Source organism: Rhipicephalus sanguineus, chromosome 2 (genome assembly GCF_013339695.2).
Source record: "Rhipicephalus sanguineus isolate Rsan-2018 chromosome 2, BIME_Rsan_1.4, whole genome shotgun sequence".
Lineage (NCBI taxonomy): Eukaryota > Metazoa > Arthropoda > Arachnida > Ixodida > Ixodidae > Rhipicephalus > Rhipicephalus sanguineus.
Genome location: NC_051177.1, coordinates 118,034,082 through 118,049,119, shown reverse-complemented (window position 1 = coordinate 118,049,119; position 15,038 = coordinate 118,034,082). Strand labels below are relative to the sequence as shown.

The 15,038-nt window shown below is 44.5% G+C and overlaps 1 protein-coding gene across 1 annotated transcript in view; it reads left to right on the top strand.

The window, feature by feature from the left end:
- LOC119383555 (transmembrane 9 superfamily member 1) overlaps window positions 1-14,214 on the top strand; it is a 126,850-nt gene extending 112,636 nt beyond the window's left edge. Inside the window, exons 13-14 of the mRNA XM_037651772.1 lie at window positions 7,131-7,322; window positions 9,358-14,214. Coding sequence (XP_037507700.1) covers window positions 7,131-7,322; window positions 9,358-9,559 — 394 coding nt within the window. The 3' untranslated portion in view covers window positions 9,560-14,214. The remainder of the gene's footprint in view (window positions 1-7,130; window positions 7,323-9,357) is intronic.
- The last annotated feature ends 824 nt before the right edge of the window (window positions 14,215-15,038 follow it).

Sequence of the window (15,038 nt, the reverse complement as noted above, 5' to 3'; positions counted from 1 at the left end):
TATATTTTGTGATTCATATTTATTTGTAACAGTGACTTCAGCTTCGAATGGTACAGTTTATTGCAGGAAAGCAAACACCAGTTCTAGTTGGCCATGCTGTTAATGGTTGATGCCATCCCAAACGCATAGCCTGTTGCAATAAAATGGATATCAGTTACTCATTGCTGGTATATCAGGGGACAGTTGGTCGATTTCGGAGGTATTTTTTGCAAGATGCTGTTCATTTTAGAAGCCACAATGCTTTTGAAACTTGCTACAGTTAGTGCATGTTGCACTAGTACCATGTAATTATGTGTGAAAGGCATTCTGTTCAGTTTTTCATTCTGGCATTTCAGTTTGCGTCGATGACGCACACCTCAGTTTGTCACAAATGTAACACATTCATAAACACACACATTCGTGGACAAGGCCTAATTTTGCATCGGCTGCAAGGCTTTCTTTCTGGAAAATAAGTGCGAGTTGTATTCGTAGCTTCGTGCTGCATATGAGTGGAAGGCAGTGCTCCTTTTTGTGACCTCTCCTGCACTTCGTGGGCTTCTGAAGAACTTATTTGCCACTCACATTCATAAAAATGTGTTAATAAATTGCCCCTCACCAAGTTTCGGCATCACAAACGGCTACAGAAAAGATATAGTCCAAAAGACAAAGCCTGCTACATCCTGCTACATTTTCGCTATTGGGTGTTTTCATATTTCAAAAACGAAACTGAGTCGAAATGCCCAAGTATGCGTCTATGCGTCTTACAATTGCGAGCGACATCTATCCTTCTATCCTCACGGGCACATATTACGCTACAGTGGCTGTAACCACGTGTAGATCAAGGAAAACGTGCGCACTTGTGCAGTGCTGGTTGGGCTACATATCTATTATAGTGTAGGCCGCTTATAACGTAAGTCGCTGAAGGAGCGAATACAGTCGAACCCCTCGATAACGAAATCGGCGAGGAAGCGATTTTTGTTCGTTCTCGTGAGAAATTTATCGCGAAAATAGAAAAATACGCAGATCAATTGTTTCGTGCAACCAAAATTTATTTAAAGAAGTCACTGATCTTACTTGAAATACGTGGCGCAAGCTTGCAACTGGGAAGAAACAAGAAGAGACAGAAAGAACGCCATTTTGGAAGATCTCTTCTCGTTTCTTCCCAGTTGCAACCTTGCGCCACGTATTTCAAGTAACGATGCACCAACTAGCCCAACATAACGTACTGTTAAGCTTCACTGATCTTGTTCTGTTTCACATTGCTTTGAAGTAGGTTGACGGCACGAGCTTTGCAGCTTAATAAGCTTTGCATAGCTTGATATCAAAAGCATCAAGAACTTTGCACACGTAACCAAAATGTGGGAGATCACGGCGTGCCCACAGAGAGACACGCTGCAGCAAGCGGTTAGGCTGTTAGGCAGTCTACAGAATGTCTGTTGGCATTACGTCATTTTCATGGGTGTCGTCACTTAAAACGTCATGTGCTGACATAGTTACCAACAGAGGCGTTAGCAAAAAACTATTCTCAGTGAAAGAAAGAGGTCTTGTCGCTATCATCATCATTCCACCGAATGTAAGTTTTGAGGGGTTCAACTGTATGTGCACTATAATGAAAACACCATTTTTAGAAGGCTGCACATGTGCAAGATGTAATGAACAGGCAGTCGTGCCATTCCGAGAATTGAGTCGTGTGACTGGGATGTAAATTCGCACTCACTTAAATTTTGCAAATGGTCAGAGTTAAACATACGCAGACCTGCGGTGCCGACAAAACAAACGCAAAAAGAGAAAAAAAGATCGCTGTAGCAGAAAGTCTCCAACTAACTTTTCAGAGCTCCTCATTTACGCGCCAGACTTCCCCACAGAATGGCAACCGAAGTTCCGCATGCTTTCGATTTTCCAGGCGGCGACGTTGAAAGCAGGGGAGACCGCGAACCACCACTCGAGTGTTGCACATAAACGCCCTCGTTTTCATTGAAAATGCTAGTCGCCCCTTTCAGAATGTAACTACTGCAAAATTTTCGTTGACTCGAAACCAAACCAAACTGCACATCCGCGGCCCATAATGATGAGGCGATTAGCGCTCGTTAGGCTTTGCTTCAGGTTGACAACTTGGTGTGCCGTCGCGGGAAGCTTGGCCTAGGCAACGTGAAATCGGGCGCAAAAGGGATCACACTCACGAGATGAACCAAGGGCAGCATACGTGAAACCAAGTTTGGGTTTGGGGTCAGGAGAACAGCTGCGGCAACTATCCTGCATAATCCTGCCAAGCTGGCAAGTCCGCCTGCTGGTGGCAAAGGCGAGAAAGCCTGCATCACAAAACCTTTACATTTGCAGAACACCGCCTGCAGCGATGGTGGAATTGAGGTGGCACACGCGATATCTGCACTCTACAAGGACGTAACTATTTTCTGGACAAAAAGAAAAAACGCAAAGCCAAAGAGCGGTACAGTGCACCTAACGCGGGCGCCCGTTCGGTGCAGAGCGTGCACGTGGAGCGCATGACAAGCGGCCGAAGTCGAGGCTTATTCAGCGCCTAGACAACCCTTCCTCACACAGCGTGCCCGTGTGCACATGACACAGCCTTTTTCTTCCTGTTCTTCCTGCTCCAGTCGTCATTAGTTAGCTCCACGTTCCCTCCTCCTTTGCAACTCCTTCGTCGCTCTCTCACTTCGGCCGGTGCACCTTCGTTGAGAGACGCACACGCTGCCTCGCTTCTCTGAACTGCATCATAACTGGTCTTTCATTTCGAGGGCTGCGCAATAAGTGGTATTTGATACACGGAGTTCTATGGGAGGATAAACGGTAGGAAGAAAAGACCGCATTATAGCCGGTCCTGCACTATAAGTGGTTACGTTTCAAGTTATCTGAGCTGTACGTGCATGGATAGTTACGGAACGCTGCTTAGTTCCACCTTATTTAGCTGTTTTAGTTCTCACAAATTCAATTTTTCCCCTCGGCAATGAGCCTTTAGCTGCTCCGAAAGCCTTTTCTCTGCTATCAAATGTGCTTTTGGCTGCTCCAAAGTCCCTTTTTCCTGCTCCAAGACACGTTTTTGGCTGCTCCAAATACCTGCTACAAAGTGGCTTCAGCCAATCACATCACTGTAGATACCAAGGGATGGGAAACACAGCCCAGAGCAGCAGAGAGTTAAATGAAGTGATGAAATTAAGAAGTTTGCAAGCATAAAATGGAATTAGCTCAGGCAGTACAGAGTAACTGGGATATTATTAGGAGAGGCCTTCGTCCTGCAGTGGATACTATATAGGCCGAGAATGATGACGACGACAATGATGATGATGAAACAGATGGGCGCGGCGCTTAGATTGGCCGGTGCCGATCTTGTCTGCAAAGTATGAAATGGATCGCTAAGTTTCAAAGAGAACGCCTTGGGCCTTTCCATTTGAGGGAGCCGTGGGCACTGCTTGGAATATCACCGGCCATGGCATGGGACTTCTGTTTATTATCCGATTCAGAGCATGTGATGCCACCTCAGGATATGCACTGTGAAACTTATAAGGACAAGGAAAAAAAAAAAAGAGAGAGGTGGTGCTCATCATGGGAACACGACGCACTCAGGAGAATGCAGGGAAGGTAAACTGCTTGCAGACTAGTCAAGCTCGCGTATTGGGAAAATGTCTTTGTGGACAGCGGCTCTTTCCTTCTTGTGGCATGGTAGCAGGACAGCTCAATTTCTTAGAACTCCTCCAATAATGAACAGGTTCAAAAAAATTTTTTTGTGTAATGCTTACTAGACATCATCGTGGTAGAATGTAATCCGTGCAGGCATAGGCACAAGAGAACAGAACCAGATAACACAAACAGCCACTGCAGTAAACTCTCATTACCGTATTTACTCGATTCTACCGCGCCCTCGATTGTAAGCGCACCCGTTTTCTGCGACCCCCCCCCCCCCAAAAAAAGTCATACATCGATTGTAACGCGCACCCATTTTTCGTGAGAGAAAAGAACAAAAAAAGTCCGTAGGAGTCAAACTTCGCACATTCAGAGGAACAAGTATTTGGGTTTTAAAGAACTAAAGTTTCAAAAAAGTAAAACACAAAGTCAAAAAGCGGGCCTTGCCGCTAAAACTGTCACCACTATGGCGGCGATAAAAGTCGCGTAATGGATCAGTCCTCGTCGCTGTCGGACAACTCCTTGTCGCTGTCAACGCTCTTCGGTTTCGGGAAAACGGCCCTGCTTTGGTCCACTGAAACCTTTTCGTGAAGCTTTGCTGAAAAGTGTTCCACTTCTGTTTGCGCCAGTCTCGCACGCACGTTTCTGGAACTCCGAACGACCGCGATGCAGCCCGATTGCCGTCCGTCTCTCTGCACATGTAATAACTATTCTTTTAAATGCGGCATCGGGATGCACTCGTCGAGTATTTGGAATCGGCACTTCCATGCCGTCGATGCGAACGCAGAACGGGATGACAATCTCCCCAGCACACGAGAAATGGCCAAGGCCGTTCGTTGCCAAGGCGCATAGGAGGCGGCCATTTTGAAATGCCGATGGCAATATGATAACAGAGTTTCGTTTTTTTTTTTCGGTACTCGATTCTAACGCGCATGCGATTTTTGGACTCGTTTTACCGGAAAAAAGGTGCGCGTTAGATTCGAGTAAATACGGTAAATGGAACCTGGAGGGCCCAGGAAAATGTGTTCCGTTTAACTGGAGTTCCGTCAGTTGAAAAGGGTTGCAGGATGCAAGCCTGAAACCAATTAAATAAGAGGCAGGTATTCCATTCAAGAGATTTCTATTTACTGAGAGTCTACTGTATCAACTAAAAGGGCACACGGTGGCAGAAGAGGTCTATTCAATTCAGAAAATGTGCGCAGCACCACATACAGAAAGGTGCAGGCGGTGCCAATACCTGGTTCAGCAGTTCTCGGCACCTCTTCTCGCAGTGCAGAGGGTGCAGAAGCTGCACACTGGCAGCACCACTGACCTGTCATCTGGTATAGGGCTAACTACGTTAAAAGTGGTGTTCGGGCACGCAGTAGCAGCGACAGCACAGTATTTTACAGCGTACACAATGCAGGCAAGGCGAAACATCAGTTGTAATTGCATTGTGCATCCACGGATTTGCTGACACTGAGGACGACACGGATAATCTCCACATTGTTAGGAAACTAGCAGAATCTGAGAGCGAAGACGAGGCAATTGCAAAATTGCAATTGCATTCCAAGATATTGCAAAGTTGTGGCCAAGGTCATGAATTGAAACGCCTTTTTAGGCTATCTGGGGACACATTGGAGTCATTTTCTTTTTTTTTTTTTCTAGGCTGTGGGGAAGAGGACACACTCAAATACCTGCGGACAAAATGTGGTTAATTGCTTTGAATTATTTGGGTACGCAAAACAGTATGTTTAGAATTGTCGATACCTTTGATGTTCCTGATGGTTGTCTGTTTGATCTGCTGTCGTGCATGTGTGCAGACAATCTGTCAAGCATGCTTTCACTTATACAGAATTACCTGCTGTAGCGTAGATCTGGGCATCCCTGTCTAGGACTGTGACGCCAAGCTCATCACAGTGGGGTATATTTCCATTCTTCTATGAATATCCACAACCACCGCACCGCTATCAGACCGCTGCCATCGTCTGCACGTGTCATCTGCCAGCCTAGCAAGTCTGCAGCAAAATGCAGCACCCACGCGCTGGAAAGTGCAAGGGTGCACAGCACCGCGGCGACATCTTACGCGCACCCCACACCTTTGGGCATTGAGGGTCCAGGTTCAGCGCAATGTGAAAAGGTGTGGATGGTGCAAGGAACCGTGGATAAATCAGATAGACCTAAAGTAGACACAGAAACCTACCCTCGTATGCTCAGGTATTGTAACACCGCCTGTCAATCAAGCACATGTGGAGGTGTACACTAGAGATAATGCCTTATCTTTGTTTATCGCAATTGCAATTGCAATTATATGGACACTCCAGGCACATTTTTGCTATCGCCGTCATGTTCCGCATAAAATCCAAATCAATAACATCGCCCCGTGCATAATATGTTCCATGTGGTAGCAAGGGCTTGCGAAGGCTGTAGACGGGCACAGCTCAAGCAGAGATGAAACGCACCAGCCAGCTCTGTTTGGCAAAGGAGCATGAAGTTGTTGTTGGCGGAAGAGGTGGCAGCCCCCGTGCAGCAACTGAGAACTTTGATCAAAAGGGCACAGTCACGTGCGCTATCTTGACAGAGATTAGTAAACGGATCCTCTCCTTGTACGTGCTGTGCTCTCACTGCTTACTTCGTGTTGGATCGACAGATCGCCCCGTGCATAATATATTCCATGTGGTAGCAAGGGCTTGCGAAGGTAGACGGGCACAGCTCAAGCAGAGATGAAACGCACCAGCCAGCTCTGTTTGGCAAAGAAGCATGAAGTTGTTGCCGGCGGAAGAGGTGGTGGCGCCCGTGCAGCAACTGAGAACTTTGATCAAAAGGGCACAGTCACATGCGCTATCTCGACAGAGATTAGTAAACGGCTCCTCTCCTTGTACGTGCTGTGCTCTCACTGCTTACTTCGTGTTGGATCGACAGATCGCCCCGTGCATAATATATTCCATGTGGTAGCAAGGGCTTGCGAAGGTAGACGGGCACAGCTCAAGCAGAGATGAAACGCACCAGCCAGCTCTGTTTGGCAAAGAAGCATGAAGTTGTTGCCGGCGGAAGAGGTGGTGGCGCCCGTGCAGCAACTGAGAACTTTGATCAAAAGGGCACAGTCACATGCGCTATCTCGACAGAGATTAGTAAACGGCTCCTCTCCTTGTACGTGCTGTGCTCTCACTGCTTACTTCGTGTTGGATCGACAGACAGCACAAAAACTGCTTCGTAACCTGGAGTGGCCGTATTCCCTTAGACCAGCATTTTGTAGAGTTACACCAGATCAGATCCTAAAGAATTTAGCTGCTATCCTTACTTCGTGTAACATTCTACTTTGTTGCTATAGCATTCATTGCTTCACCCTTGCGGCGAAACTGGGACTTTTTTTCATGATGAATCCCTATCAACTAGGTCAACCTCCTGTCGTTCTAAGCTTCACTTGACATCGCCCTAAAACTTCCAGTTTGCAATGATAACTTGCAATGGGGCGTGGTGAACCCCGACCACCAGGTTTGTTCAGAGGCCTAAGCACCAGCTCTCACTGCACGCAGTGCCATCTCGGTGGAGCTGTACTACATCTTCTCGACCGTGTGGGGGCGGGAGCACTACACGCTGTACGGCATCCTCTTGGTGGTGGCGCTGATCCTGTTCAGCGTGACGGCCAGCATAGCAGTGGTGCTCACCTACTTCCAGCTCTCCTCCGAGGACTACCACTGGTGGTGGAAGGCCATCTGCACCGGAGGGTCAGTGTGTCGCTGCTGCTTGTTGTTGTTGTTGTTGTTGTTGTTGTTGTTGTTGTTGTTGTTGTTGTTGTTGTTGTTGTTGTAGTAGTAGTAGTAGTAGTAGTAGTAGTAGTAGTAGTAGTAGTAGTAGTAGTAGTAGTAGTAGTAGTAGTAGTAGTAGGTAGTGGTAGTGGTAGTAGTAGTAGTAGTAGTAGTAGTAGTAGTAGTAGTAGTAGTAGTAGTAGTAAATGAATGAAGGGAATTTTAAAGGCTCGTTTCTTTGTTGATACAACCTTAATGAAAACCAGCAGATAATGAAGCCAGGGAAGGTATAGGGGACATTAATTGGGCTGTTTTAACTGTATTGTAGTAATTACGATATAAATTTGAAGAAAGTAAAGTGGACAAAAAGACAACTTGCCGCTGGCAGGGACCGAACTTGCAGTCTTCGGATAACATGCCCGATGCTCTACCTTTTGAGCTACGGAGGCAGTCGTCCTCTCGTCCACTCTATCGGGTATTTATGTGCATGTAAACCTGGGAGTGTTAGTCAGCGCTGCTTGTAGTAGTTGTAGTAGTAGTAGTAAGTAGTAGTAAGTAGTAGTAAGTAGTAGTAGTAAGTAGTTGTTTTTGTAGTTGTGGGCGTCATGCAGGTCACGTGATCAGATGAAGGATGAATAAAGAAATAAAATGAAATGGTGATGATAGAAATAATGATGATGATTATGCATGTGATCTTGCTAGCCAGTCACATACACTTGTGCACTTACAGCTTTGCTGTCTGAGGGTTTTCGCGGCATGGGACTGGCTGAATATTCTTTTTCAGGGCCTTCCTCAACTTGGAATACCATAGGCATTAGCACTCTTACAAGAATCAAAATGAAATGCAATTGAATTCGAGGTTTCTACGTGTCAAAGCCACGATCAAATTACGAGGTACGTCATAGCAGGGGATGTTGGACTAATTCGGACTACCAGAGGGTCTTAAAAAGTGCACGAAACGCAGAGTATATGGGCATCTTTGCATTTCACCGCCACTGAAATGCGGCCTCTGCAGCCATGGTTTCATTCCTCGTCCTCGTGCTTAGCCGCACTACAACACTTTTGAAAGATCATTGACTCTGAGCAGGATGTCAACAAAGAAGTATATGATAGACAATATTAACAATGTTGATGTAAAAAATCTGTTTGCATGGCACATCAGTTTCCAATGGTAATGCTGAAACAGGAAGCTAGACATGTTCAAAAACTGCTTAGTGGATAAAGTAGATGCCTGTGCGACTTTGAAAACAAAAAAGAAAGAAAGGAAGGAAGCGTAGCGAGAGAATTTATGTGTTGAAGTGGGGGGGGGGGGGGCATATTAAACAGCAATAAAGACAAAAGAGGGGGGATTGATCGAGGGCTCGTTTCTTATTGTTATACACAACCTAATGAAACCGACAGACAATGAAGCTGAAGAAGATATAGGGGACATTGCTTGTATGCTGTAATAGTAATTGTTGCATAAACGCGAAGGAATTAAAGTAAATGAAAAATCAACTTACCATAGGTAGCGACTGAACCTACAGCCTTCGGATAACTCGTCCAATGCTCTGCCAATTGAGCTACTGTGGCAGTTACTTTCCCATCCACTTTATTGGGTATTTATGTGTATATTGGGTATTTATTGGGTATTTATTGGATATTTATTTAGGCTTGTAGTAGGTCAGCTTTATTCTTCACGTTCAGACCATATAGGTCAGCTTTATTCTTCACGTTCAGACCATATTTTTTTAGGTATACTGTTCGGAATGTGACGCTGAGAGTGTGACTGAATTATCTTTATAATGCAAGACCTCGATGTCCCCACGTGGGAGGCCTAGGCCAAGGCGCTTAAATTGCTGGTTGACAATAAAGTTTATTCCTCCTCCTCCTTGTTATAATTCCTTATCACAATAGAAGAAGGTGTAGGTGAACTTATTTGCCGCAGTGTAGGGTGTTACCTCTTTTCGACCTTTTGTAATCCTCTTTGTAAACAGTAGTTTGGAGATGAACCAACCAAAATCTTTGGTTGCAGGTCCACGGGTGCATTTGTATTCTTCTACTCGGCGTTCTTCTACTTCTTCCGCTCCAACATGGGCGGAACCCTGCAAGCCGTCGAGTTCTTCGGCTACAGCATCCTGACGGCATACGTGTTCTTTCTGTCCCTGGGCACCGTGAGCTTTTTCTCGGCGTACAGGTTCGTGCGCTACCTGTACAGCACCATTAAGACGGACTGATTGGCCACTCCTCCGTTTCTGCTGCTGCTGCTGCTGCTGCTAGTTTCGCGGCTGCCACCATTGCTGGCAGCATCTCGGCAGCTGCCAACTTGTTTGCTTTTGTGCCGTGTACCTTCGTGCACGATCACCGCAGCCGTTGCGCAGTTGTGTTTCTCGAGATTGGGGCCGTGAGCTTGACTGTTGCATCACTTTCAGAACTGCACTTTGCTACCCCAGTGTTCGTTGCCTGTGCCTGATCGCTCTCTCTTTTTCTTCTTTCCCTCTCAAGAGTGGGCCTGTTTGCATTCTGTACAAGTGAGGAAGTAGATTACTGTACATATTTAAAACTGGGTCGCTCTCTGTCGATGCATCGCCGAGCGGTTTGCTGTGTTACAGCGAATTCCGATTGGAGCGAGTGAGCAAAATGGTTCTTGCGTGTTTTTCGATGGGATTGAAACTCTCTTGGTTGAAACCCTTGCTGTGGTACTCTTTCGTGCACTTTTTCTAGTACAGTTCATCTTTCCGTACAGTGCCGTCGTGTCTTGAAGTGCTTGAGATTGTGAAATCGGCTGTGTCGATTGTTGGCTTAGTGGCAATGCCTTAGTTGTGCACTTGAGCACTGCGCTATCAAGATAGAGACCCTTGTTATAGTGCACCGTGAAGCCAGGCGCATTTTGATAATTCAGCTCATGAAGTCTTTCTATAGGGCATGGGGCAGGTCGGGAGCTTTAAACGCCGTGGCCTTGCTAATCCTTTCTCTAGTTATTATTGGAAGGCCCTTCCAAGCTTGAAACTGGGAAGTGGCTCCGTTGTCGTAGGAACGGTTGTGTGGACGAGCTGCAGAAAGATCGATTTGAAGAACAGTGCACTTTACCGCTTCTAGTGAGAGTTCAACCTGTGGGGGTTTCTTTGCATGTCGTCGTGCACCGTTAACTGTTCGATGTAAGTTTTCATTTCATGCTAGCCTCATTCCATTTGACACACTACGGACAAACCCTTCGTAGAGCTCGATGAAATTTACCAATTATATAGTTAACATTCAAGATTTATTGGAAGTTACAAAGTTGCTATCACAACAAAGTTTAGACAATACTTAAAGTGTGCTACATCACGAAGTGAGACAGCAGAGCACTTCTTTTATTGTAATTTTGATGTGCGCTTTCTTGCTACTTAACCCAATGGTAAAGGAAAAGTGTGTTTGATTGTTTTCTGCATTGCCATTGTTCTCAGAATACTTCATGTCCATGTAGTCTTGAAAATGTACCTGGTTTCAAACCATATAACATGGAGTGCAGAGTTGTTTAGATTGTATTGTGATCAGGTGTTTTCTTTAAGTCTTGTTCACCTATGTGGCATTGTTCACCCATATGGTCTTGCTGTAATCACATGGCACCTCCAGAGAGCAAAGAATAACTTGAAAAGTTATTGGATACTTTGTACATTTATTTACCTTTCGTTTCATGACATGACAATTTTTACTGTGCGTCAGTGCTGCCTTGTATATGGGGATCACCATTGAGACTGCATTTGAAAGTCCTGAAGTTGCTGTCTGTATTGCAAGAGCATAGAATTTTCGAAGATTGGCTACACGTAGCAGCCGCAAGAGGTATTCCGTAAAGTCTTATGTACTGTTCACAGTCCTTTCATAAGACGTGATGCTACACTAATTGTACCTTGCAAAAACTCAGTTGGTAACTTGGCTGCCGGAATAATACTAACGATAATAATAAAGTTTTTAGTTGGCACGAAGTCAACTTGCCCTTTTGTAATACCGAGTGAGCCTTACCTCCACTAATTATACGTAAAAAAGTCTTCACAAGGAAGCTTGAAGCCCACTGTATTGTCACATTTCTGATACTGCAGTCTCAGTTCTGCCTTTTCCTAATTAGTGCATTAAGATCGCAACAATTCGAAACCTTTACGTTCAAGTTGATGGATAATTGAACTACATGGCTGGTCCTAATGAGGTTGTGTTTATTTCGAATACAAAAAAAAAAGCCTGCCGTGAATTCGAACTCTTAAGAAATTCTCAGAGGCACTTTTGAACAAAATTTATCCCTTCTACAGACCACCATTTGGAAAAAGTCTCATTACGTTGCCCATTGCTTCAATGTGCCTTCAAAACTTTAAAACAGCACTATTACCAATGCTAAGCGTACAAAAAGACAACGCTACGAAGCAACCTGCTTTCGTACCCACTGCAGATTATACCTGCAAAACATGTTCAGCCGCTACGAGCGTTGTCAATTGGAGCGTGGACGGTTGAGTTGACTCGGGCTATCTGCATGTAAAGGCAACGCAGGCAGTGCCCGTCCAGGAATTTGTGACAAGACCGACACTAATGCACTGCTCATTAGGCACTATATTCAGTGTAGGTCTTTTTAGATAAAAGCCCATTATATTCAAATTTCTAACACCTCTGGAATTCAAATTAACGATGTTCCACTGCACTACGCCTTCACTCACAATGCGATCCAAAGAACAAGGGCACCAAAGAATGACGCAGAATTAGTGCTGGTGTCCTTTTTCTGGTGTCCTTGTTGTTTCGATCACGTTGTGAGTGAAGGTGCAGGTGTACCGACTTGTCTAATTGGGTACCGTGCTCCACTGTACTAGATGCTCGCTTTCACTTATTGTTACACCATCAGTCTTGGATGGAGTCTTTCTCTTTAAGGGCACCGGGAGACTGAAATCTTGAGAAGGAGGAGGAGGTGTCGAACGGAGTGCTCAGGAAACTTTCGTTTCTTGAATGATCTCAGTCTTTCAGCAGCAGCATTTTCTTTTCTTTTCTTTTTTTTACTGCTAATTGGTGTAACCACCAAGTGCACCGAGATGTAGCGCCTCGCATTTATTGTTGCCTTCTTCTGGGTGCCTGCACATTGTCTTCCTAGTGTGCTGCACTGCCATGACATTTTCTGGTCAGAAGCAACACCGTTTGTTAACCTCTCGCTTTCATGCAATCTGTGTTCTGAAGCACGGGACTCAATGTTGCCATACCACACCTGTAGAGTTTCTTTTGTTTCTTCTTGGTTGTGTTGTGTGCTTCTCTGTTTGACTCGCATAATATTGGTTGGCTTAGTGCAATAGTGCCTACTGTCGTGTCATTTTTCGTCGCCACCTTGCACACACGCACACACATGCACACTGTGGTCTCACTTGCAGGTTTTAAATAGCACAGAATGCATTTATTCGCATCAGTAGATTTCTCTTCCTATTGGATGATGAGATGTAGAGAGTAGGAGCTGGTGCCGGTGCTAGGCCTCGCCGTTTGTATTACGTGACAGTTCTGGTTGTCCAAAAGCTAGAAGGATGGCTAAGAGCATTGTCATTTCTATTTCCAAGGTGATCGAACTACAGGAGATGCTGTAGTCCGCAGTGTAACCAGAAATCTTGTTTTTTATGTGGCAGCGTTGCGCACTTGAATAGGAAGTCTACAACTGTCAGGCATGTAATGTCACGTGTAGTTTTGTGCTCGTTGTCTTGTAGTATACACAGCACAGACACCAGGGGCTTTTCTCCATGTTGCACCCCTCTGGTTATGCACCTGGCTATATTGGTTATACAGAACAGGCTCTACCGCCCAGGATAAAACTTCGTTCATTATTATGTGGCTTGCGATTGTTAAATACACCTAACGAAGTAGTACATACTAGTACGTCCCTTTTGAACCTTTAACAGTGAATTAGGCTATGGCTCTCTATAAAACAATCATCTAGGTGGCTCCATAATGTACAGTCTGTCCTGGCAGGTATTTGTTCACACGAGATGTATATATTGCTGGCTGTTCAGATGAGATGTATATTTTGCTGCTTGAGTAGCCAGAACAGTTCACATTTGTCAACTTTGTGTGGTGCTGTACGTAGTGCTATTCGGTTAAGGCTTTACTGAGGTGACGTTGCACATTTAGATATGCCAGAATGATTTTTGCCGCTTACGACTCGCATAAAAGGGATTATACGCCCTAGAACAATGTAACTGTTGAATTTATTCTCTTAACCTGCAGCTGACACTTCATTGCTGGAAGCTTCGTCACAAATTAACCATCCCCGCCATTTCTTATGTAGCATTTAATAAAACCTGTGACCCTAATGAATATCACTAACTCCTTGGCAAGTTACGATGACAACCAGTCATGCGAACTGTTGTGACTTATCCTTATGAAGTTGTATAAACATTCATTCGTAGGCAAAACTGTAGCGTATCAACTTGACTGAGTTATTTAGAAGCAAACAAGTTCCATTTATTTCACTGTAGTCTGGAACTTTATTCCCATAATACACTAATGTGCGCACAGGTGTGAATGGTGTTTCAAAGTTAGTCACCTGGGCACACTTAAAGAACTAGTCACATTGTGTCTGGATCAAGGTAAACGATCAGGCCGTGGTAGTCTGTGCATATCATGCGCACATGGACATCGGATGCGTGTGTGTGATCTTGATCTAATTTTGTGTAGTTGTGTTCAATCGTGCATTCGCTCATTTGGCATGGAAGCATGTGTGCTTAAGTGGGAGTGTTTGTTGGAGTGTTAGCGTGTTAACTAATTAAAAAAACCGAGTGAAAGTTTTTGTTTTTTGAGCTGCTTCCTTTCAGCCTGCCTTGTGGTTTTATGTACTGATGGCTGCATGTTTATTTATTGTACGTTGAGTGGTATTAAAGTATGTTTTTGTTTGTACAAACCTTGTGACATTGTGCTTATTGGTTTGTATTCTGCTTTTCATCCTAGGTTGTTAGGAATGATGCTTTTAGTGTATACCTCTTGAGGCGATCTTAGTGCACTTAATGCTCAAAGTACAAGGAAAAACACCTTACACTTGTTTTCACTGTTCTTTTTCTGAGAACAAAACGAATTCCAAATGAAGGAGTACGTATTAGTGGGCAGCCGATAATTTGACAGTGCAATAAAATGAGGAAATTGCTAGGCATGGACAAAGTTGTCTGATGCATAACATGGACCACTGGAGTACTGAGAAAAGGTTTTAGTCCCACGGTAGACTTTAGGAGTACACTCAAATCTCATAATAACAAAGTCACATCTGCCACAAAAATAACTTCGTTATATCTGAAAATTCGTTATAAATGTTTATTTGCAACACTGTTTCTATGACAACACTATTCCCCATTTACTTCGTTATAACCGATAATTTGTTATATCCGTGTTCGTTATATTGAGGTTTGAGTGTACCAACATGACATTTTTTTAAATTATTAAACGACAGTCCAAACCCAAAGAAATATACTCACACACACTGGAATGCTTTATTTAACTTATTACAAGTACTCGTTTCTACCAGTCACTTTCCTGGTCACAGTAGGCAGGAGGTTCACGAGTCTTAACATTGTAATACACTAGCTTGCAATGTTTCTCTGATTGCTGCGGCTATCACGTACTATATATGAGCACAGCCAGAACAAAGCAGTGCAGCGTTCTCGTTTATACAGGGTGTTTCAGCTAAAAAGCACCAAGTATTAAAAAATTAAGCATAGGCGCTACGCGTCTCCA